Below are 26,147 nucleotides of genomic sequence, written 5' to 3' on the forward strand. Positions count from 1 at the left end.
AGCGGAGAAGAGCCTTATGATGTAACACTCTATGTCTAGGATGGCCAGCAAGAGGCACCCGATGCCCTTTGTGGGTAGAAGGCAGAATCAAATACAATGAGATTTTTTTTCTCTTAAAAAAAAAAAAAATTAGGATGCATGCTTCAGAAATGAGGGGTCCAGACAATCTTTAAGGGTCCTTCCTTCTCAGAGGTAGTACACACAAAAAAAATTCCAAAAAGCAGTGACATGAGGAACCTTGTCTTAAAGCTCTCAGAAATGCTGGGCCCAGGCACCACTGAACTTTGGTCTCACATCACGAATGTCTATCTATGTAGCACTCGTTAATAATTATGTTCACATTACCACACACGACTTAATTTCTTTGTCATGATTTGGTTAAGGTGGCAGAGAAATCCGCAGAACAAATCAGAAATATTTCCATAAAAAAGAATCAGTTTCAACTGTGACATTTAAAAGGTTCAATGCTTACTACACGGAACATTCCCTGAAGCCATCAGATAGCCAAGGTTCTACTGGACCGAACATAGTATGCTCCGTGTGTTCCAAGTGTGGGGCCCTCCGGCCGCCTCCAGCATCTGCCCTCGCGTGCTTCTGTAACGGATACTTGTGGATATTTATAGCTCAAGCCGAGGCGATGGCCCTATAGTACTGGCTGTGGTGCTGAACTAATCAACACCAGAGCTACCGCGCAGTAGTTAGAGTCTCATGTTTAAAACCGTACTCTGTAAGAATCCAAGTCAAGGATACATACATCCCAACTCAGTGTGAGTTGGGATTAAAACATGAGAGCAATTCCATTTCACTCTCTTTTGCCAGAGAGGTTTGTGGAGGGGGTTGAGATCTTTTATGATAGGGTAACACGCGTCTCTTCCGCATGGAAAAGAAGCTATTCAAAAAATGAAGCAGTAGCAACACGTCATGCAAAAAATAGTTCGCAAGCTGACCATAGTTTTAAAGTTTTCCATGACAGTATTTTTCTCCTGCAGTATCATGCCTTAGGAACGCAGCTCGTAAACACTCAACAATGAAGCAGTCCAAAAGGAAGAATATTCTCAGGCACTTCTGTTATATAACCACTGCCTTGCACTGTGCATGCACAATGCTGTCTGCCTGAGGCATTAGAATGCAGGTCTGCTGGACTGAATTCTCCCCATGCACAAAACAGGAGCAAAACGAAGGCACTTCTGCCTCAGAGGACTGCTGGGCTGCATTTAAAACTCGGGATCCAATGCAAAACCAGCAAGAAGCAATTTTCTAAAGGTAGGGGAAATGGAAGATCTCACTTACGTTGACTTCAAGGAAAATTAAAACAGAAATTTCTTTTCTCATGAAAGTAATACAGTTTTGTTTTGGTTTTGGTGGGAAGGAGGAAGGTTGGGGGGAGAGTTCCCTGAGTAATGGCAGTGTTATTCCCCAGAAACTATTTGGAAGACATTGGGTGACCTAATTCTTAAAGAGTCTGGTTAACGTCTTGACTCCTAACATTCAACGTTATTTTCAGATGGAGCCACATGGCAGTTAGGAAATTTTTTTTCTTTTACACCAAGACGTAAATTAACAGAAATTATAATCTTATTTGTGCACCAAGGCTTTAATAGGCGATATAGTAAGATTCAAAATCCCCAAAGAAAAGGAACATTTTATATTAAATGTAAGTAGGAGACTTTACTTCCTGCTCATGGAACCCCTGCATTTCCCCCACTGGCCCAACTGAACCCCGCACAGCAAATTTGTCACCAATGTCCGTTGTGAAAAAACACACACATAAAGCTGTCCTGCACAGGCTTCACTAATGTCTTTATTACAATTTCAAAGGCGATTTTACAAAAGCAGGAATTGCCGTTTGATCTGTAACAATTAATGAAATGAAAAGATTTCTTACCCTTCTCCCTTTGCTAGATGTATCAGAAACCTACCCACTTCCTACAAACATGTTCTGAAGGAAGGAACAATACCATTGCTTTCGTTTCTGAAGCACCTTAGGTTAGAAGTGAGTAAAAAATGCCAAGGGAAAAGGCAGCTGATTAAGAAGCAGAGGCCCATTCTTCATACAAAATCTTTCTTGGCCTCACCTAAATACCGAAATGAAAGCATCTGCCATCTTCAATTATCAAGCTTCATTCCCTTTTAGTGGTGAAAAGGCTCAGCAAACCCTTCCCATCACTCATTCGTCAAAGTGGGTCACTGCTCAGCCGAGCCTGAGCAAGCAGCTGTTGCGGAGAGCACCGAGGGCAACACAAACAGGCCTGCGGGCGGCAAGCACAACTACAGCTCCTGACGTCACTCTCGCCGCCCTCCTTGCTTTCCCTGCCCTGGCATGGGGAATGCAAAGACCCAAAAGTGTGACTCCAACGATCCCTGACGGCAATGAGCAGGGAAAGAAAAGGCATCTGCGTCTATGATACTGTCCCGTGATCTGAGGGACAGCAGGGTCTGTTCTCCCTGCAGTCACTGAGCAGGAGGAAGAAGCCAGAAGTCAGCAGGTGCTGCCTCCGCTCACTTTCATACTCACGAAGAGAGACAAGAATGTTCCCAACAGAGCCAACCACAGACTGGGAAAGCGAGGCCGGGTGCCACGGCAGGTGGACCCGCACACGCAGGGTGCAAGCGTGCCTGCCGCCCGGCGCGAAAGCCCCTGATCCCACGGGCCCCAGCACACGAGGAGGCAGCCCTCCCACAGCAGTGATAGGGTTCCAAGACTTCCTATGAGCTGCCACAAGTTGTCATCTCACACGTCTCTGAAGAAACCTTGGTAGAGCTACTCACATGCTCAAACCTTCTTCTGGTTGTTATTTATTTTAATAACACAAACATGGCTCTATACAGAATTCCATCTTCAGATGAGTCCAAGTGCTTCTAACTAATTAGTCTCCTACTAAATTTCTAACTAAACAGTTTCCCTGTGACTTATGAACTACCTCAGAATGAAAGGACATTATCTATTTATGAGTTATTTTCATGGCCAACCAATGATCTAGCCAAACATCTCTCAAATCGCTGCCTGGCCAAGTCATGACTCAAGCATTCCGGTAAAAAGAAATGAATTATCTTATAAAGCAGCACATTCTATGTTCAGGACACCTCTAAGAGTTAGAAAGTTCTTCCCTATCCTGAACAAAAATCTCAGTGATTTTTAAGACCAACTCTGCTTTGTGAAGCTACACAGACCACCTTTCATTAAGTCTGAATTATCGCTTACCTTTAGACGTTCAATGGCTTCCTCTCCTCCAGGTGTAGACATGATCCTCTCCTGAATACTGGTGACAGATGGTAAGCCCACCTGACTATTGAGTGAGCAGGAAGATGGAGATGAAGTAAGAGACCCCATGGATGCTGTGGAAAAATTGCCAGGGCGTTGATTCTCAGAGGCTAGCAAGTACCTATGCTTATTGTTCTGAAAATCTTTCAGATCTGGGAGACAGAAAGAAGGAAAGGCAGAAAAGGTAGAAAAGAAGGAAAGGAGCAGAGGGAGAAAAAAAGACAGGAAGGAACACCAGTGTAAGAAAGGCTAGCATTAAAGCGCCAAGACAAAGACACGTTATAAAACAAAGCCAAGTTAAAATTGTTCTTCTAGATGGCAGTTCTAAAACATGTCTGTCTTTAATACTGGTATCTTTGAGGTTAAGAACCACTTCTAAAACTAAAAAATTTAGAATCTAAAAACTTCCAGGGTGGGTTAAAATTGTGTTTGGTAGGGGGTAACCAGAGCCTCAAAAGATAATGCTCCGGCACTCTCCAAAAACAAGACATGCTACATTCCTTCTATCCCCTCTACAGCTCCAAATCTGCGGTGTTTTAGATTTCCACTACTCTTAAATCCCAGCAGTTTGTAAGGGTACAGGAAAAAAGATGAACATTTATTTATCAGTGATATCAACCTGGCCAGTATTTTATAGCATTCAGCAAAAATTCTCAAGAAGATACTACAGTTAAAACAAAAATCTGTAGTGTCCTTTGTATAGCAACATTTCAACATGCTAATAAGAAGCACCTTCAAAATATGCCTTTTTTTTTAAAAAGAGAGGTAAATGTAGAAATCTCAAGAATTTTGTCTAAGTTCTGGTCGAGAACTCAGGGCCAATTACCTCAACAGGGAAGAACAACTAGCAAATTAATGAAATTGGGAGAGTTAACATTCATTTAATAGAGCAAGCAAAAATCAAGGCTGATTATTTGCTAATTATTCAAAGTGAGGCTCTTACTCTGCCCAACAGTACTACCATGAGTCCCTGGTAAGCCGAGTTCCTACTGTGAAATTCAAGTTTCAGGGACACACTTTCACTTACTAAGGTCTTTAATAGAACATAAGTTTTGTTTTCAAATTTAGTTTTGACAAAAAGATCCACAAACAACAAAACTCATTAATTTGCTGTTTGTATTTCCTTCATTTGTCATTCTTGTCAAATAGAAACCAGGGAAAAACCGTAGGTATTGACGGATTCCTATTTTACAATTAGCTCATGTTTGAAAATTTGAGAAAACCTACACTGCTTAAAATTCATACCAAAACTAAGCTAAGTTTTCTTTAAATGATACAAGTCAACGCAGTCGGAAAACATTAGTATTTGCTCTATCTGTGGTCTACTCATCTCTACTGAATCAAAGCCAGTTCTTGAAACCCCTTAAAACCAGTGGTTGCTTCAAGACAGTTTGAAAACCACCATCTGCAAGTGTAGAACACAGGGAAACAAGCAAGTTTCTAAAGGGGGATAGGAACTGGAGCAAAAAAATCCGCCACCAGGTGACGGCAGCAAGGTAGGAAAGAATAGGATGGGTGGAGTTCAGAAGGTCCAATGGACACATGCAAGCCCTCAAAGAAATTAAGAGTAGTAGATTGAAATGGAAATTCAGAAGTAGTCAGGGCTGCTTTCCTGCATGGAGACAAAATTAAAACTTGGTCATGCATAGCTTTTTGGGAGATGCCACGAGTGCTCGGAGGAGAGCGAGGCAACAAGCTGACGGCAGCACCGCCTGGGGCACAAAAGCAAGAACAAGATGATGTCTTTCCAACATCAGTATCAGTCAGCTTCGGAAATCTCAGACAGAGCTGTTCCAGTCCAAGAATCACTCTGCATGGGAGTGTCACTGTGTCTTCAAGGCCTGGGCTCATCACGGCAGCCAGGGCTACGTTTGCTTTCTCCTATGGATGTCCTCCCTTCCAGCCCTACTACATGCCTCATTAAATGAATAAGCAAATCAACTAAAATCTAAAACTTAGCCACCACAAAGTCAAGATTCTTTATTTCTTCTAAGATAAAAATTCCCCTATAAATTATCTTAAAAGGGTAAAAAATCTTGTCCTCACCAACCTAATGGTATCTATGGAGAGAACGAGGTGTGATCCTTCATAAAAATGTCATTTTGAACACATATTTTAGACACCCAAGTTCTTAAAATCTAATCTGTAATTCCAGAAAAGGAGGGAAATAAAAGTCTTCCCTAACCACCATGTAAGCTGAGGCCCAAAATATGGAGGAAACTAACTTAGTATAAGCCCAGGTGAGTGCTAACCCAACACTCCGAGCTACTCAGCCACGGATAGGTTAGCCAACTGGAAGTGATTGTTTTTAAGTGTACATTCACCAAGGCTCAGAATTACATAGCTAATTTAAAAGGATTTTTCTGTTAAATGATCAGACCCTTGAAGGATCTCAAGAGGTCAAAAAGGTATAGTAGTGACTTTAAAAACCAGGGCTCTGAGGTTACACTATCCAATCTAACTACACAGAAACCGCGGGCTTGCAGTAGCAAATTAAGCACCCCAGGCAAGCGGTGTCCTCAAGGGGTAAAACAGGCATAATGGAATCCTTTCCGGAATCAGGGACAGGATTAAATGAGATAATACAGTCCAGGTCCCTGGAATGGGGCCCAGCACACTATAAACGCTCAGGAAATGTGAGCTGCTGCCATCGCTATCACCATCCCTTATGACTTTGGATCCAGTTTAATCATGTAAGTGGAAAAACTGAACAGCAGAAGCAGCAAGAGACTCTTAAGCCTCTAAACTACTTAACCCACAAACCGAAATTCAGCAGTGTTTGCTAAATGGAGAAGGGCAAAAACAGGATCATTTCCAAATCTACGGTATGCTCTGTCTGGGATTTCCCTGTTAGGGTTGCTGGCATGCAAAGCTCATTTTAAGGCTGATCCAGCAGAGGCAGATTAGCAAATCAGAGTACTGGAAATAACCAATACATGAAATACACACATTTGCCTCCGCTTCCAGAGTAATCATCGATCAATGGATCAACTGAAGGTAAGCAGGAGGGAAAATACAAGAAGGGTCAAAGTTCAGGTTCAGCAGTGACACAGAGAGGGAACAGAGCAGCATTTGGCATTGGGGAAGATGAAAAAAACTAACACTTAAAATACATTATCATTTCGCACACTGTATTCACTTAAACTCAGGCGCTAAGCGGTAAGAAGAACTAAACTAGAAGAGACTTTGAAAATCTTACTAGAATATCAAACAATATTAATTTTTCACTCAAAAAATAAAAATATGCTTTATCAAATAAACCCCATATACTATTCTACCTGAATCACCCAGTTAACTTCTGATTAGACATTATGCAGGCAGATCACGGAGGTTAAAAAAAAGATTCCTTTTAAGACAACACCGTAAAATAATATTCTCTGGAAGTCTAATTCTTGAATTTGATAGGAAATGGATATTTTTCCCTTCGTGTGTTCTTAGGGAGCCGGGTGGGGAGTGGTCCTCAACCATTTTGCAGGAGGGGAAAGATACCACACTCCAAGGTAAATCTTAATCTGAAAGGGGACTGGAATGGTAGGTTTGTTACACGTGTATTACCACTACTGCATTAATCCAGAGAAGCCCCTAATACAAAAACAACAATCTCAAGTAACGATTTTATGAAGTGATTAATTTCTCAGTGACAATAAGCTCATCTAAAATGACAATCTAATAAAAAATATAAGCAATAACATATATACATTTTAAAAACGCATTTCATGGGTTCAGCTGGATAGACTAGTACATATTACATAAAGGAAGATTCTGAGATCATTTTCATTGGATTTTTTTTTTTTTAAAGAAAAAACAAAAACAAAAAAACCATTTTCCACCATCTAACTTCATCATGTGCTTTGAATCTCAGTTTAAATACAAGCACCCTGAAGAGGAACAGATGAGAGTTCGTGCTGACCCTTAATTCACTTACTATCAATAATATCTCCCAGGCCCTGAGCACGGAGAAGGTCCTTCAGCCGCGTCACCTCCTCCTTCAATTCGCGGACCAGTTTGGCGTTGGGGTCCTCATTGATAACAGCGTTGCACTTAATTTGTTTTGCACGGTCTGCATATCTACATCCAGAAAGAACATTCATTTTTGCCATTCCTCAGCTACTCCACTTCTCCTCAGTAATGTGCCGTTACTTCTATCTCTAAACCAAACAGCTGGAGCAGGTGCACACTTCATGAGCCATACTAACAGCATGTGCGTCAGAAAGTTTTATAGTATCTTAACAAGTTGAGGAAAAAGGCTCAGATGAATTTTAGTGATTTACCCCAAATCATAAAAGAAATAAACACCAGAAAGAGGACCTAAAATGCATTTGTCAGACTGTACAGGGCTCTTTCCATTACCAGGAGAAGAGTAGAAAGTTCTAGATTAAAGTGATGAAAACTATTCATATATAGAAATACAGCTAACCCTTGAACAACATGGGTTAGAGCTACATGGGTCCATTTATAATCAGATTTTTTTTCGATAAATATAGTCCGCTACTGTAAATGTGTTGTCTCTTCCTTACGGTTTTCTTAATAACATGTTCTGTCTTATAACTCACTTTATTGTAAGAATACAGTATGGCATTATATACATATACCTATGTACACGTACAACATACAAAATACGGCTTAATCAACTGTTCATGTTATCAGTAAGCCTCCTGGGCAACAGCAGGCTGTTAGTAATTGAGCTTTTGGGGAGTCAAGTTATATGCAGTTTTCCAACTGTGCAGAGGTTTGGTACCCCTAACCACTGTGTTGTTCATCAGCCAACTATATTCTATTAGCGAACAGTCTGTAATTTTTTTTAACACTATGTATACTCATAATTGTATGACTTGTTAAGAGCTGAGCATCTCTGTAATGACAAACACTACAAGGGAACTTCTTTTTACAGAAATGAAAATTGTAACAAACTGAAAGTGACATTGAAAACCATAAACAGGTCAATTCTATTACAATAAAAATCTCCCCCACCCCCAAAAATAAAATAAACAAAAATGAAAATCTCCCCAACCCACGTTTTCCCTGTTATGAGAGGGATGGATCATTACTTACATAAAAAATTACCAATGGTTTTCTTATGCTATCTTATGGCGGCACAGTAATCTATTTAGCTATCAAGATCAATTGGGAGTACCTCAGAGTGCTCAAAGTTTCATCATAGTTGATATCTGCTGGGCTCAGCGCAGCAACCATTGCAGTTCGAGAATTGCCACCTAAGAAGACAAATCATGGTTACCACAAATCATACTCATTTCAGAAAGAAGAATTTTATTAAATTTATGTCAAATTAGACACCACCATCTCAGATCCTAAGATATAATAAAAAGTCAACCAATGTCTTGCATGCTCCCATGTCAGGCACTGTTACACCGTTAAAATCTTGGAGTTTGGATCTAGTGTGACAGTTTCCCTCTCCCACTCCAGTGAAGACTTCAGCCACTCCACCAAAATGCCTTTAGTGAGTCAAAGTCTCGGTGACGTGGACAGTCCAGCCTCTTCCTCCTATCAGCGACATCTGACATAGCTCATCACTCCCTTCTCATAAGGAGAGAGAGAGGCTAACAGAACAAAGAATAAAGAGAATGACCCAGAGGTCAAAAACCATCAGCAAAATGGTAACATGGAGTTTCCAAAGAGGTTTGAAGAAGGAGCGATAGTTTGAAGCAGGTGTGGTGGTCTGTTCTGAGGTCAACACGATGGGGGAGAGAACCCTAATTAAAAAGTGAGCAAATGCAACCAGCTTAAATCAAGAGTAACATGGAGATCTAGAGATTGATGTTCTCCAAAACAAACATCAAAGACAATTAACCACAAAAGATAATCAGTAAACAGCTTTAAAAAGATAAGTACACACCAGTGATCAACATACCTAGATTTTCTCGAAGGAGCCAAGTAAGTACAGAATCCCTGTAAGGAATAAAATCAGTCTTCTTCTTCTTCTTACTCTATTATAAACAGAAAGAAATGGTTTTAGCATTGTTAGGGAGGAAAAAGTCACATGAAAGGCAAACCTGTCTAGAATTCCTAAGTAAACTACAGTAGAACCCCATTACTGTAGACATTTAACATTCATGGCTTCAATTCTTCACAATATCAAAGTTCATGCAATAAAGTAATTTTTTCTTTTTATATTTTATTTGGAAAAATTTAGAACATACACAACAGTTTAGAGATAGCTTAATGACCTACCATATATCCATCATGCAACTCCAACCATTATCAATACTTTGCCAATCATGTTTCTATTATCCCTCAAAAATGCTTTACACTTTTTCTTCCTGAACCATCTGAATAAATTGCAGACACCATGTCCTTTTATCCCTAAATACTTCAGCAGATAAGGACATTCTCTTACACAGCCACATTTTAATGACCGAATTCAGGAAATTTAATGTAAATATACTGTTATCTAATATCTCTGTATCGTATCTTTTACAGCTGGTAGTGTTTTAAAGCAAATCCAATATTTCACCTATAAGTAAGTATTTTAGATACATATTTCAAATGGAGAACTTTTTTCTTTTAAGCAGAACTGTAAGACCATTATCACACATAACAAAATTAACAATAATTCCTTAACATCATTCTCATTTCTAAGCCTCCAACAACGGTATTTTACTTTTGCAGAGAGGTATGAATCCTGGGCATTCCAGGTTAGATGTGTAGGAGCCACGTCAGTTAGTTAATGAGGCCAACCACCAAATCATCAAGCAGACTGTTGCATCTCTTGTAAAAGTAATTTACATTTGGTTTCTTTAGAAGGCAATTATACCCCAAATAAATCCAACCAACAGAGTTAGGACTCAAAGTGAAAAGGTCTAAGACAATGATGTGATTTGCTAATCTGGAGATCTGTAAAGGCTGCGAGATGAACTGTCTGTATATATGTATGAAGCATTTACTTATACAGCTGTGACCCTTCGCATTACCATGAGATAGAGCAAAAGGCACCAATATAAAGCCAGTACTAAAATGGAGGGAATTATAGCCTTTGAAAGTAAAAATTAATGCAAATCTTTAGCAGATAACAGCTACTGCAGCATGTTCTGGCTGACAACTAGGTCCTGACGATTTAAGAAGCCACTAAAGAAAGCCACAGGGTTCACTGATAAACCTCTCTCCCCAGTCCTGGTATCACCTGAGGTTAAAGGTTGAACTAAGGATGATCTAGTTCTTGCGAAAGCATGGGTATTCAGAAAAAGAGTACTAAGTAGCTGACCTCTGGTCTGTTGAGGAGGAAAGGAAGTAGGCAAGTAGCACTTTAATTCCATCTCTTATCAAAAACACCCCCTCCAATTCATCCTAGTCCACCACAGACACACTTTCCACCAATGAGAAAGTCATTTCCCATACCAGGGTCTATTTCTAAATGACACAGACCTGTGGGGAGAATTACCCCTCTGTCATCCACAGCTTAGCGGGAATATGAGTGCACTGCAAAATTCCCGAGGCCTGACACCTCAATTCTTCCTTCTCTAGCCCCTCACCACACCTGAACACTCCACTTTGCCTCCAGGTTAGTACTGAAAATGCTGCAAGAGCTCATTTGTCTGCTACAAGGGCAGCAAGCAGTACTAGAAAAACAAGCAGTGTCTCTTTGCCAAACAATGTTTGATTTTCATTTTGGTCAATTTGACTAAATTAAGGAGTAGCTAAATAAAGAACCATAAACAGAACTTCCACCTTTTCCATTTGAAAATATCTCGGAATTTTAGCCACTTCTTTTCCATTTGCTCTCTCACACTTATTAATCTCATCTGTTCTCACAAATAAGGGCCTCAGTAATTACCTAAAAACGTTTACTTACCGACATCACTAGCCTCTCTAAAAAGAAGTACTATCAAATACAGACAGTATAATCCTGTTTCCCTCCCCAGTAGGAATAATAGTACATTTTAATTCACCCCAAATTATACTTATTACATAAAAACTAAAATTTGTCTTTGATCTGTTACAATTATGGCATAGATGCAAAATTCTAAACTGGATTTTCCAAAACTAATCCTAAAGAAGTCATTTGCAAATGATTGCGACACAAAGCAATATGGGAAATAAGCAGGTAAATACTTGGTAAACTTATCCTCTGGTTGATAATGAATGTTAAAAATGAGCAAATGGACAGGACAAGTTAGAAAAACCACTAAATTTTAACAGTTTTCATATCTGGGGACTCAGATTAGATATCTGAAGAATATCCACACATGCATAATATCAAACAACAGACTTTTAAAATCTAAGGCAGCTTTTCCAATAAACCAAAAGAAACAAAAGCATTATTTTTTATTAACTAATTTGTGTACAAGTAGAGAACAAACCTATATATTTTAAAATACGAGTATAAAATATTTCATTGCAGGGCCCCTGGGTGGCTCAGGCAGTTAAGCGTCTGCCTTCATGATGTTGGGGTCACGATCTCGGGGTCCTGGGATCAAACCCCGAGTTGGGCTCCCTGCTCAACAGAGGGTCTGCTTACCCCATTCCCTCTGCCTCTGCTCCTCCCAGCTGCTCATGCTCTCTCTCACTCTCAAATATTAAATAAAATCTTTTTAAAAATAAAATAATTCATTGCAGATACTCCCTTTATCTCCAATGTCATCATGTAATTCAAAGCTGTTGAGTGCTCTATTATTAATGCAAAATAGTACTAAGAAATTCTAGAATATATGTACAGAAATATAAGGAAAAGTCTATAGTATTTGGATTAAAAGGATGCAAAAGAACATTTTTTAAAAAGATTTTATTTATTTGGGGCGCCTGGGTGGCTCAGCCATTAAGCAGCTGCCTTAGGCTCAGGTCATGACCCCAGCGTTCTGGGATAGAGCCGCATATTGGGCTCCCTGCTGCGTGGGAAGCCTGCTTCTCCCTCTCCCACTCCCCTTGCTTGTGTACCCTCTCTCGCTGTGTCTCTCTCTGTCAAATAAATAAATAAAATCTTAAAGAAAAATATTTTATTTATTTATGACAGAAAGAGAGATAGCAAGAGACGGAACACAAGCATAGGGGATCTGGAGAGAGATAAGCGGACTCCCCGTTGAGCAGGGAGCCCAATATGGGGCTCGATCCCAGGAGCTGAGATCATGACCTGAGCTGAAGGCAGAGCTTAAATGCTGAGCCACCCAGGTGCCCCAAAGAGCATGTGTTTTAGAGATGGAGTTTAACTTGATTCTACAGACTTCACTTTATATATATATATATATATAACCAAAGAGTAGGAAAAAAATTTTTTTAACAATTTAAATAACCCATGACTTTTCAGGACAGGAAACAAGATTATACAAAGAGGTTTAAGGAAAATATCCTAATACTTTCAAGAAGGCCGTTATGCTTTAGAGGAGTACCCATAAGAAATATCTTTATTGCCCTTTCAAGAGCTTTAAGGGTGACTTCTTCAAGTGACAGTGCCAAAGATGACTAGGAGAAACAGTAAGAAAACACAATATGGACACTTCCTCCTTTTCCCTCTTGTTCCTTTATTCTGAATTCCCTCTCCAAAGCAAATCGTGTTCCCTAAATTAGGTTTGGTGTGCAGTCTCATGATTCACGGTCACTCTAAACAGCAATTCAAAATTCCAGAGCCAGAAAGCAAGTAACAAAAAGTTCTTTTTCAAGGTTCCATTCCTACTTATGCCTCCATACATCCTGCTGAGGATTTACAATCATCACAATTGATTCTACAGCTAGTTCATTCCTACCAAACCCCTCCGTACCTTGCTGGTGCAGTTATCCTACAGATGAAGCATTTAAAAGAAAGAACACAGGATTAAGCCTTCAAAAAGAAAGTACTTTAAAGTAATAAACTGAGTATGACTTTTCAGAAACAAGCAAGAAAGCATTTGATTCTTTTTAGGGATTCAAATGATGTACTAAACTAGAATATACAATGAGTAGTACCTCCTTAGCCTTTAATCTAAAAAATGAAGCCCGTGATTCAACACTGTTGCAGTTTCAGTATCCCACTGTTAAAGAATAGGAAAGAATAACACACTTTTTAAAAATACATTATTGGCCCCCAAATCAACAGCATTCACCAAGGCAAATGCTTAAAAAAACTCCAAAAGGTACTGTAACCTACTCTAAAAAGATTGTATAGGAAAAGATTATGCAACAAAACCCTTGGTTTTGATGAGAGATCTGAAGTAGGCTCAAAAAGCAACCAAACCCTAGGTCTTCGTAAATAGTTTTCAGTCTGGCCTCTACAGATCTGTTTACTTTCACTCTCCTTGATCTCTTTTGTGTTCGGTAGAAAGTCAAAGTGTGTTATACCTAGTATCTTATCTGAAAAGCTCTAAAAGGAGAAAGCAAGATTACACAAAAGGGCGGAAAAGGTCAGTCTTCATAAACAGACAAAATATCATCAAGTACATTTGCTGAACAGACAAGCTTTCCCATGTAATCAAGTAAATAATACTTACCACCTCTGCCAAGGCTGAAATGACTTTGCCCAGAGTTGTGAGAGACTTATTAATATTCGCTCCTTCCTGAAATCAATACCAAACATGACAGAATTATGATGAAGAATATCTTCTACGGCCACATCATCTATGATGCGCAGGATACAACTGAGCCTCATGGCTAGCACTCTTTGTTGACTTACGACCACAAATTCTAAAAACCTCTTTTAGTCCACGGTCTCCCCTGTTCACATTAATGCCACGCCAGGACCACACGCCTAACTCACAGTCCTGAGTATGGGCAAGATGGCTTGCCCCAAAAGCTTACGGACGCTGCCTTCTTCCCCCAACTCATCAACATGCGATTTCTGCTCTTGTTAAGTAACCATCCCTCTGGAGAGGGCTGCATGTGTTCTCACATTTGGATCTTGTGTGTTCCTGTCCCATTAGTGATGCTTCCACCTCGCCTGTTCCTCAGAACACCTTTCAGCTCTCACCCTGACCATCAAGTCCTCCTTAACTATTACGTTACGTTACTTATCTTTCATTGAATTTATAGATCAGGCGTCAGCAAAATGTTTCTGTAAAGGTTTTGCAGGCCACGTGCTCTCTGTCACAAGCTCTCAGCCTCACTGTTACAGACGACACACGAACAAATAGAGGGGACTGTGTCCCAGTAAAATTTTATTTACAGCAACAGGTGTGGGTCAGATTTGACCTACTGGCCACAGTTTGCTGACCTATGCTACAGAACATTTACTGACTAGGTCAACTGTTTGATAAAATAAGTACCTTTAATCGAGTCCCTTTGGCACCAGTTGAATCAGCTCGTTCACTTCCCGCTAGATCCACCAAGCTGATTTTACTGACCTGGTCAAGAACAAGAACATTGGGGCAATTCAAAAATAAGCCAGGTAGAACCAGAAAACACCAAGAGGCAGGAAATTAAAAATTAGGCACGCAAAAGACTACAAATACTCGTTAGAGCTCTCACATACGGCACAGGGAGATGCAGCATGCACAAAAGTTCACAGCAATTACCTTGGTTCAAAATGAGTCATTTTAAGATACACACGACATATATTTCATAACAGTGTGTCGTAAAACTCATTAACCCATTAAATGGCACACTAGATATGAAGCCTCCAGCAACTGGAACCCTCACACACGGCTGGTGGGAATGTGAAGTGATACAATCCCTCTGGAAGGCCGCTCGGCAGAGCTGGAGACCTACAGGGCCTCACATATGCTACCGTCAGCCCCAGCCACTCCACCCCAGGTATCTACCAGGAGAGACAAGAGCAAACAGCCGCACAGACTTGTACCCAAATGTTCGTGGCTTTTTCATTTTCATGATCCAAATGGTCAACAATTTAAATGCCCCCCAACAGGCGAGTTAATGCACTAACTGTGATCCAGCTATATAACGGAACACTAATCAGCAATGAAAACAAGTGAACTACTGATGCACAAAACAACACAGGTGAATTTCAGAATTATGCTGAGAAAGAAGCAAGGCAAGAAAACAGTACATACTATTAATTCCATTCATGTAAAATTCTGGAAAATGTAAACTAATCTGTAGTGACAAAAAGCAGATCAGAACTGCCTAAGAAGTACGAGGGTAGAAGGAGTGACACGGTTATTATAAGGTGGCATGAGGCAGCTTTTCAGGGGAATGGACGTGCCTACGACTTGGACTATGATACTGGTTTTACAGGTGCATACACACTAATCCGATGTTATACTTATGTGTGGTCTACTGCACGCCAACAAATCAATAAAAGTTGTTAAATAAAATAAAGCTTTGGGAAAGTTAGACAAAAGTATCCAAAATGGATTATCAAAGAAGCTGTGGTTATAGGATTAACATAATTATTTCTGTAGATGGGACGTCATAAAAGAAAGGAAAAAATGTTTTCACTCAAGATGTAAATAGCATTAATATTGTAACTAAGCAATGTCAAGTTATCTGATCGCCTAGATGAAGGGTATTTTTTTTTTTTTAATAACTTTCAGCTAGGGAGGCAAACCATAAGAGACTTAACTCTAGGAAACAAACAGGGCTGCTGGAGGGGAGGTGGGTGTGGGGATGGGTACCTGGAGGACGGGCACTAAGGGGGGCACTTCATGGAATGAGCACTGGGTGTTATACATAACGTATGAATCACTAAATTCTACGTCTGAAACTAATAACATGGTATATGTTAACCAAACTGAATTTAAATAAAATTTTTTTTTTTTTTTAAAGATTCTATTTATTTATTTGACAGACAGAGATCACAAGTAGGCAGAGAAGCAGGCAGAGAAGCAGGCAGAGAGAGAGAGAGGAGGAAGCAGGCTCCCTGCTGAGCAGAGAGCCCGATGCGGGGCTCGATCCCAGGATCCTGAGATAATGACCCGAGCTGAAGGCAGAGGCTTTAACCCACTGAGCCACCCAGGCGCCCCTAAATAAAAATTTTTTAAAAAATAAAACAATTTTCAGCTAAAAACAAGTCACCAAGTTAAAGGTGATCCTAGTTTTTAGTGATGTCAGTATCACAAATTACTCAGTTTATAAGGCAAAGGATCTTTCATCACTACCAGTATAATAAATCTAACTTCAGGTTTAAAAATCCAGCGGCATGCTACTTAGATACATAGGTAGAGAAGAATTCAACATAAATTTATTATAACAATAAATTCACATTTACTGAATGGTTACTCTGAGTCAGAACTATTCCACGCACTAACCTGTTTCAATATTTAATCACCTTAACAATCCCATGAGGTTGGAAAAACTGAGGCACAAAGAGGGTAAGTAACCTGCCCAAGGTAACACTGCTGTGAAGTGGCAGTGCCACGATCTAAAGCAGTTTAACCCCAAAGTCTACGACATGTAACTCCTGTAGAAAAGGAGACAGTAACAAGCAAGGTATTCGAAGAGCATCACAGGCGCTGTGCAGTCCTTTACTTTCCAAGGAAAAACACACCTTGTCTGCTTAGTTGTTTGCTTAAATATTTAACCCCCCAATAACATTATCAGGGCTCAAAACAAATAAACAAACAAAAATCTACATACCAAACAAGTAATTAGAGATTCTAGTCAAGAAATAAAAAAGGAAAGATTTTCTCCCCACAGAACTGCTTAACTCTTTTGAACAAAGTAGTTTCTGAGACCCAAAGTCTGTTTTTTCTTCACCCTATTTTCTATCTTGCAATTTCACTCAAAAACCCAAAAAATTTCACTCAAAAAATTGCTTTTGGATGGGAATAAAAATGACAAGCAAAAGATACAAAATATTCTCTTAAGAAAAAAAGGGTAACTTTCTCCCCTCCATAAGCTGCAGAGAGTAGCAAGAGGGACTTCTGAAAATCCCCATTCCATACAACTCAAGCCCGGACACTGACATTGTCCTACCTTCTCAGTGGAAAGGTTGGTCTCAGTATCATGTTTCTTCTGGGTGAAAACAATGGTAAACACAGCATGGGAACGGCTACTTGTTTCGTTCATGTTGGTAGCCGCCACCGTCCTAAAGGAACATAAGGGTGACGTGTGACAACGGAATTCTTAGATGAAAGTTAAAATGGCCAGCATAACTATAACAATCAGAAACAACAGCTTTATTCATAGATCACGAGATTGTCACTTGCAGAAATTGTTCTCAATACACCTTATTTATGAGCCTATCAAGTTATCCCCAAATCCAAAGGTCTCCCATCAGAATCATTTTTCATACCTCAGCTGTCCCTTTAGAAACCACCGGGGCATTTAATTTGTATTCTTTTTTTTTTTTTTTTTTAAGATTTTATTTATTCATTTGACAGAGAGAGATCACAAGTAGGCAGAGAGGCAGGCAGAGAGAGAGGAAGAAGCAGGCTCCCTGTGGAGCAGAGAGCCCGATGCGGGGCTCGATCCCAGGACCCTGAGATCATGACCCGAGCCGAAGGCAGCGGCTTAATCCACTGAGCCACCCAGGCGCCCCTAATTTGTATTCTTTATTCCACAATTAATTCATAGGCATATGATTATCCAACATTTTACCACAACCTAATCAAAACCTGATATTTTAACTTAACCAATGTTCTGCCATGGTTCAGCACTGCATTATTTTGATGAGAAGATGCTGAATATGCTGAAACCCTCTCTTTTTACCCCAGCACAGCCAAGGGATCAGAGGATCTACAATTAAAGCAACTTTCGTAAGTATAAAGGTGATCTCAAACCCTTAACTGGGAACAAAGGACCTGAAAATGTGCCAAAGCCTTCAGTCGTTCGTCTATTTCTACCATACCTGGCTTTGTTCCCAGCATCCATGAGGTCAGCAATGTCTGTGTAGGAAGTGACTGCCAGCTTGGACAGATCCTCCACATATGGGCCAAGAAGTGGGTGTTCACGCACACGCAAATGACCCTTGTTTTTTGGATTCAGCAGGTCTCGTACTCTTTCACAGTAAATTTCCATGTAGCTCACCTAAGAACAAATTACTAAGTGAACTGGAGGACTTGGAAAAAGAAATCCTATACATTAAAAATTATTTTTATACTTTTATTCAAAGCTCTACAGTTGGGGCGCATGGGTGGTTCAGTCAGTTAAGCCTCTGCCTTCAGCTCAGGTCATGATCCCAGGGTCCTGGGATCGAATCCCACATCAGGGGCTCCCTGCTCATTGGGGAGCCTGCCTCTCTCCCTCTGTAGTTCCCCTGCTTGTGTACTCTGTCTCTGTCAAAAATAAAATATTAAAAACAAAACAAAACAAAAAAACCCAACTCTGCAATTAGGGGTGCCTGGCTGCTCAGCCAATGGAGCACACAACTCTAGATCTTGTGGTCGTGAGTTCAAGACCCACACTGGGCACAGAGATTACTTGTAAAAAACAGCTCTACAACGAGAGATCAGCAATCTTTACAAAGAGAAATGCCACAGTCTAGTCCATTTCATTCTATTAACAGTCGCACAGATATCATTGTCTAGCTTAGAACCAGCTTTCTGATGGACTCGGGAAAGAAAAGGAGCTAAGAAGGCTACCTTGGCAGTCAGCAGCCACTACCTAAGTCAGAAAAAATACCATTTTTAGTAGCAACTTACCAGTTACTAATACACTTCTAAAAATGTATGCTGTTGTCAATAACTGAGGGTTACAGTGAGCTTACTCTAAAAACTTAGAAATAAAAATTCTATTAGTGTTAACAAGAAGAAATACTACCAATGTTCCAGAGCAGGGAAAACAAAAAAGGGACCAGTAACCCCAGTACGGTAACACAACCACACACAAACCACGTAACTACCACAAGGAGTGAGGACTGGTCAGCATGGAGTCTGACAGCATGGCGAGACCTGTCCACGACCGGTGAGGGAAGAGGAAGCCTCAGCTAGCACATTGCTGGAACTCTCGTCCCACCAGCAGAACCGTTCCTATCGTGGAGATGAAGGTCCCAGACTATCCTTTCTTTACCTGAAGCAAGCCAACATCTCACTCATCTAGGAAACTCCTTCCTCTCTAATTCCATGCTCACTAATAAACCAGCAGGGTTCCAACAGAAGTCTGTCCACAGGAAGATAATATACCAGGCTTGCTAATGTTTAATGTTCTGGTCTAGGGAAGAATAACAAATAAAAGGGAAAGTAACAAATAAAAACAGTGGTTTCATAACATAAGTCAAATGAGCTTCATTCAAGAGTCTGGCTTTGAAGGTTGCTTCTGATCCTGATTTATCTGTAAGATCAGACTTCTAGGCAAATAAGGCTCTGGAGGGAGGAATTCAGCACAGGAAGACTCATTATGCTCTTCTCTTGTGTATCCTGAGCTATTCAAGCACACAATAAAATTTGGCACTTGTATACTTAAATTTCTATAGACACATTTCCAAGTGTCTGAAACAACAGAACTGCCATTTCTATTGCTTTCTTCTTTCACTCAGTCTCAGATCTGACTATATACTTTTTATTTTTATTTTTTTAAAAACATTTCATTTATTGGGGCGCCTGGGTGGCTTAGTGGGTGAAGCCTCTGCCTTCGGCTCAGGTCATGATCCCAGGGTCCTGGGATCAAGCCCCGCATCAGGCTCTCTGCTCAGCGGGGAGCCTGCTTCCCCCTCCCTCTCTGTGCCTGCCTCTCTGCCTACTTGTGATCTCTGTCTGTCAAATAAAGAAATAAAATCTTTAAAAAAAAAAAAGATTTTATTTCTTTAAAAAAAAGATTTTATTTCTTTATTTGACAAAGACAGACAGAGCAAGAGAGGAAATATAAGCAGGGGGAGTGGGAGAGGGAGAAGCAGGGGGAGTGGGAGAGGGAGAAGCAGGCTTCCCACCGAGCAGGGAGCCTGATGCGGGACTCCATCCCAGGACCCTGGGATCATGACCTGAGCCAAAGGCAGAGGCTTAACGACTGAGTCACCCAGGCGTCCCACTGACTGTATATCTATACTGCATTTTAGAATCAGTTTTTTAAAATATGGAGAACCCTTGAGTAATTGATCCCCTATGAGATTAAAACAACAGGACAACAAGTACACCTTCTTAAAGCAGGTCTTCCTATAAAGTGAAATGGTGCTTTAACATTCCTGTGTAGCACTTAAACTTGGACATACACTCCAGAGTCCCAGAAAGATACTCCATCTTTTTGAATGACTTGTTGTCCCTTTTCACCCAGGTGTGGGAGTATGAGGACCCAAGTAACCCAGGGAAAGGGTTGGGCTCTGCTGTGCTCTGCTACTTCTTCTCTAGCATGCAAGCCCACCTAAGCCAGCACTAGTTCCCTGACCTCCGAGCCAGCCACTACAGCCCCCACCTGGCAAATTCAACTCACTGAGCAGCAGCATCTTCCAGGCATTTTCTGGGCACTTGGCACACATCAGTAAATAAAACAGACAAAAATCCCTGCCCCAGCGAGTTTATGATTCTAAATAAAAATAAGTAACAAATACATAAATGAACAGAGTTCTAAAAGTAGGTTAGAACATGAAGAGACCTGGGGTGGGGTAGAGAGAGGAGGGAGAACAGGGCAAGAGAGACCAGGAGTGCTGTGCTGGAGGGCCAGCTGCAGGGTTAAATAAGGTGGTCACAGTAAGTTTCGTTGAGAGGGGAAGCCTTGAGCAAATGACTTGAAGGAGCTGAAATACTCAGACAAAAAGATATACAAAGGAAGAAAATTTCAGGCAGAAAAAAAAAGTAAATGTAAAGGCCCTGTGGTAGGAAAAGTTCCTGTTGTTCCAGAAACGGCCAAAAAGCCAGTGTGGCTGGAGCAAATAAAGGAGAAAAGCAGGAGAGGGGGTAGAGGTCCCAACGTAAGGAAGTACAGTATCAACTACACTGCACTCCAAGCAAGCTGTGAACTCCAGCATGAAAGGAAATGGCATCTTCTTTTCTTATCTACAAGCTCAAAAAATTGCCACATTCTATCACTCTGTCTATCCTTCAAATTTATTTAAAATATGTGATATTTTAATAAGAATAAAATCTACTGAATTTTCATTTGTTACACATTTAGTCGTCAAAAAGAATGTAGGATGAGACAAGTTATTTAGAGAATTAATTTTAACAAAAATATTTTTAGAGCAGCACATTCCCATTTTGGTGTATGATAGTCACAAGGCAGAATTCTCTAAAATTTATAGATTTATTTATACTTTATAGGTAAAGAAAAGTTGATCCAGCTACGTGGGTCAACTTAGGAATTGTGTAAGTCCTATAGAACATCACAATACATACATAAAAAAAAAGTTTGCTTAAACACAGCTTCATGTCTCAGAACAACAGGCTCATGTTAACAAAACACTTAATTTCAGTACTACAGAACTGAGTAGCAAAGCAGAAGGTAAGTGAAACAGCTTCAAAAAGCGCATATCAGGGGCGCCTGGGTGGCTCAGTGGGTTAAGCCGCTGCCTTCGGCTCAGGTCATGGTCTCAGGGTCCTGGGATCGAGTCCCACATCGGGCTCTCTGCTCAGCGGAGAGCCTGCTTCCCTTCCTCTCTCTCTGCCTGCCTCTCTTATGATTTCTCTCTGTCAAATAAATAAATAAAATCTTTAAAAAAAAAAGCGCATATCAATGAGTAGAAATGTTTGTCAAATAAATGAATGTATACAATGTAATTCTACAGACCTCTTCTTCAAAGAGCTGGAGTATACATTGGGTGAAGAATAACTGTCGACAATTGTAGGCAATTATAAAGGGGGAAGGGGAGAAGAGATCTGATTATACAGAATTTAAAAACTAATGTCCGGGGGGCGCCTAGGTGGCTCAGTCATTAAGCCTCTGCCTTCGGCTCAGGTCATGATCCCGAGGTCCTGGGATCGAGTCCTGCATCGGGCTCCCTGCTCAGCGAGAAGCCTGCTTATCCCTCTCCCACTCCCCCTGCTTGTGCTCCCTCTCTCACTGTCTCTGTCCAATAAATAAATAAAATCTTCAAAAACAGACACCAATGCCTGTCACAAATCACTATTAATAAATATAAAAGGGGGAAAGAGTTCACACAAACAATTAAGATAAACACTACAATCTAAAAATGTAAACAGGCATATGTATAATTTATAAGATGTTCAATTACAGTAATCCTCAAAGAAACTCTAATTTAAATAAGTGAGAAAGGGAGCCCTTATCAAGTTAGCAGAGAAAAAACAAAAATACTCCAAGTTGGCAATGACACAACGGGTACTTACACCCTCCTGATGGAACTCGAAATTGGTACAGCGTTTCTTTCTAAAAAGCTATTTGGCAATTCACATGTATTGTTTGACAACCGGATGCGTAAAGGAAATAACTAAAAATAAAGCTTATGAACAAGCTTCTGACTTATGAACAAGGATTTAACTGCAACATTACTCATGATGACCAAAACTCAGAAGTAGCCTAAGAATACAAAACTGGGAGAGGGTTAAATCATCCACAGTCATCACTTGGGCCCACTGGAATGGAGGGAACGGAGTCCAGAGGCCTGTGGCTTTATTGAACCCACGGTTGTACTCACCTCTACAGAGTAAGACATTTCTTCATTACAGTTGTCATTGATTTTCTCAAACAGTTCTTCACATAACTACAGAGGCAGAAGGAGAGAGGTGTGAACAGCGTAAACGACAGAAGTATGAAGATACCCATGAGTGCTAAATGAATTAGTGAGATCCCTTTTCTCTTTCTCAAAATATTAATGGTAATGACATCAACGGAGAAAGCATTGAATGAAATGAAAGGACAGTTGTGAATTTTTACTCTCCCTTGATGACAGCATCTCAGAAAGGTTTCCTTAGAAAGCAAGCCACGTTTAGGGGAAAAGTTCTGTTTCTTCCTGTGCTAGGTCCCTAGCATTTTAAATTTATGTAGAATCCAATTCTTCACACTATCCTAGAGTAACAGTGAATCTACTATTATTATGTAGCAGTCAAACTACTATTAAAGTACATTTTGGGGACGCCTGGGTGGCTCAGTCAGTTAAGCATTTGCCTTCAGCTCAGGTCATGATCCCAGAGGTCTGGGATCAAGTCCCACATTGGGTCCTTGCTTAGGGAGAGGCTGCTTCTCCCTCTGCCTGCCACTCCCCCTGCTTCTGCTCACATATACTTTCTTTCTCTCTGACAAAAACAAAACAAACAAAAACCCCTACATTTTGTACACATTTTATTATGCTATATAATTTTATATTGTCAGTTACCATACACATTACAAATCATACATACGTATGTATAAAGAGAGAATGCATACTATTTCAAGGGAGTAAATGAAGGTATTTAAGAATAATTTTGATAGTACAGAGGTGCCTGGCTGGCTCAGTCAGTGCAACATGCAACTCTTGATCCCAGGGTTGTGAGTTCAAGCCCTACGCTTGGTGTAAAGATTACTTCAAATAAATAAATAAAAGAATAATTCTATCCGTTTAAAATTTTCCCCTTTACCTCTGTCTTAAGATTCCAAGTCCTTTATAAGAGGCTATTCTACCTCACAGTGACATTTCCAACAGAAAACATTAACTTTTCTAGATCAGGAAAATCACAAAATTTTACTCTCCCCATCCTCTGAATTTATTCAAAATGTGATATTTTAATGGGAATACTTAGTAAAATTCTATTAAATTTTCATCTGCTATACATTTAATGTTTAGGCAATCAGTACAGATTTGGAAAATGAACTCTATGCTTGTGATTCTCTAGAAGTCTAAACAGAATTTAAAATTTATTATGAATGGCAGTTTCTAAACGATAATCTTGTTTTTAAAAATTAATGCTTTTGCATTAAAATTAAATATTTCAAAATTCTACAAGAGATATATATGTAATTATATAAAAACAGATTAGGGGCACCTGGGTGGCTCAGTCATTAAGTGTCTGCCTTCAGCTTGGGTCATGATCCCAGGGTCCTGGGATCAAGCCCTGCATCAGGCTCCCTGCTCAGCGGGAAGTATGCTTCTCCCTCTCCCACTCCCCCTGCTTTGTTCCCTCTCTCACTGTTCCCCTCTGTCAAAATAAATAAATAAAATCTTTTTTAAAAAAAGATTAAAGGACAAGGATGGAGAAACTAAGCGTGATGATGGAGTAAACAGACTGTTTAGTATAATTTGCTATAATCTACAAAAAATTATTTCACTGCTAAAGAAGTATACATAGTAGTAGAAGTAAGGCCTCCAGAACCACTGGGCCTGCATTGGGATTCTGGGTCTACCACTCCCTTGGGCAAGTGACATGACCTCCCTATGCTTCAGTTTCCTCATCTTTAAAATGAGGGAAATAAAATAAAATAAAGGTAACAACTGCATCTACTTCTTAGGGTCACACTAGGAGGATTAGCTGAGTGAATATCTGTAAAACACTTAGACCAGTGCTCGCACATCATGAGTGCTACAGTATTTTCTCTAATTATTAGTATAATTTTTGCTACTCCTATATACAAAGAAGGCCAATTCCTAATAGATGTCAATGCTGACATATATTTTTAACAGAAGAAAATACGCTAGTATGTTCAGTTTTTTCTGAAAAATTCTTAATCTTTACTGATAGTTAAGCATTTCAATTATACAGCTGAATTTAAAATTATAGTCCAATAATCCATTAGAAAAAGTAGCTGCTGCTCTCTCATGTATCTTATTCTCAGAATACAGAGGTCACACTAGGCCTATAGTAAAAAAACAAAACAAAAAAACTTTAAAATTAATTCCAAATATCATCAATAAAAGCAAACCACACTTCTGTTATTAATGAGAGAAGTTCCTTCTAAATTCCTAAGTTTCTATGTCACAACTCCTCTCCATTCCAAACATGTAAGGTCAAAAGACACTGCTCTTAAGAAGTCTCAGACTAGGGACGCCTGGGTGGCTCAGTTGGTTAAGCGGCTGCTTTCGGCTCGGGTCATGATCCCAGCATCCTGGGATGGAGTCCCACATCGGGCTCCGTGCTCGGCGGGGAGCCTGCTTCTCTCTCTCTGTCTCTGCCTGCCACTCTGTCTGCCTGTGCTCACTCTCGCTCTCTCTCTCTGACAAATAAATAAATAAAAATCTTAAAAAAAAAAAAAGAAGTCTCAGACTATTCAAGCTTACTGTGATAATATTAAATTAGTAAGATAAAAGGAAAATCTCTCTGATAAGGCAATTAAAAAACTAAAAAATAATCATATGCTTAAAAGGTGATCTATATTATGGGATTTGGGAAACAATCTGACCAACAACGCCAACCAGGTGTCCCAGGATTCAGAACAAAGCCTGGCACATGTCACCATTTTTTAAAGAAGCTGGTAGCACTGTTCAAAGGTAAAATGCCCAGACAGGGGTCGGCAGCAAAACTTTTACAGAATGCCCACCTCCCACATTTAAAGACAGACATGTATACATGCCAGCCTTTTCCATTAGACGACTAGATCCTTTGAAGAAAGGAATAAGTGATTTATTTTTGTCCCTTGCATATGATAGTCCCTGAATAAATGTTTGCTAAATAAAAGAAAAATATATATTGTTACAGCAACTGAAGACTGAGAGTAATAGTAAACCGAGGTCTTTTGTTGTTTTTTGGTTTTTTACCTGTGGAATGATGCCAGCCTGGCTTTCTTCTTGTTTACCCATCATTGTGTAAGATTTCCCAGCACCAGTCTGCCCATACGCAAAAATACAGACATTATATCCCTCAAAGGCATGTAAGAGCATTTCCTTCCCGATGTCATTGTACACACGGTTTTGAGATGCAAAACAGGGATCTTCAGGCTGTAGGGATTAAAAGGAGAAATAAATGGCATTTTATTCGTATTCTTTCCTAGGCTTATTTGATTACTGCTATAATAAATTTAAGTGTCTGGAATCTCAACAGTCACCTATTAAAATATATTATAAAATTTTTAAGTCCTTTCTACATATAGCTTATTCTTCTCTTATCTCACACACATAGACACAAACACAGTCATCCAGCTCAGCCATACATAAAAATATCTACATGAAATTATCTCACTTAATTACATGTCACTTTCCATAGCCTTCAAAGTGTCACTCTTCCATCCACAGAAAGGTACAAGAAAATGTTCTTAAATGGAAAATGGTAATAAAAGT

The 26,147-nt window shown here is 39.9% G+C and overlaps 1 protein-coding gene across 11 annotated transcripts in view; it reads right to left on the bottom strand.

Moving 5' to 3' along the window:
* The window catches only part of KIF1B (kinesin family member 1B), a 140,946-nt gene that overhangs the window by 74,049 nt on the left and 40,750 nt on the right, over window positions 1–26,147 (bottom strand). For 4 of the 11 annotated variants that reach the window (XM_045998384.1, XM_045998423.1, XM_045998371.1 and 1 more), the window contains exons 4-15: window positions 25,629–25,808; window positions 22,599–22,664; window positions 17,928–18,106; window positions 17,054–17,165; window positions 14,446–14,523; window positions 13,675–13,740; window positions 12,970–12,987; window positions 9,132–9,207; window positions 8,397–8,475; window positions 7,188–7,330; window positions 6,212–6,253; window positions 3,203–3,414 (exon numbers count right to left, since the gene is read on the bottom strand). In XM_045998384.1, coding sequence (XP_045854340.1) covers window positions 3,203–3,414; window positions 6,212–6,253; window positions 7,188–7,330; window positions 8,397–8,475; window positions 9,132–9,207; window positions 12,970–12,987; window positions 13,675–13,740; window positions 14,446–14,523; window positions 17,054–17,165; window positions 17,928–18,106; window positions 22,599–22,664; window positions 25,629–25,808 — 1,251 coding nt within the window. The remainder of the gene's footprint in view (window positions 1–3,202; window positions 3,415–6,211; window positions 6,254–7,187; window positions 7,331–8,396; window positions 8,476–9,131; window positions 9,208–12,969; window positions 12,988–13,674; window positions 13,741–14,445; window positions 14,524–17,053; window positions 17,166–17,927; window positions 18,107–22,598; window positions 22,665–25,628; window positions 25,809–26,147) is intronic. The other 7 variants (XM_045998415.1, XM_045998440.1, XM_045998450.1 and 4 more) reach the window with 4 other exon arrangements.

This window comes from Meles meles, chromosome 1 (genome assembly GCF_922984935.1).
Source record: "Meles meles chromosome 1, mMelMel3.1 paternal haplotype, whole genome shotgun sequence".
In the NCBI taxonomy this organism is placed as follows: domain Eukaryota; kingdom Metazoa; phylum Chordata; class Mammalia; order Carnivora; family Mustelidae; genus Meles; species Meles meles.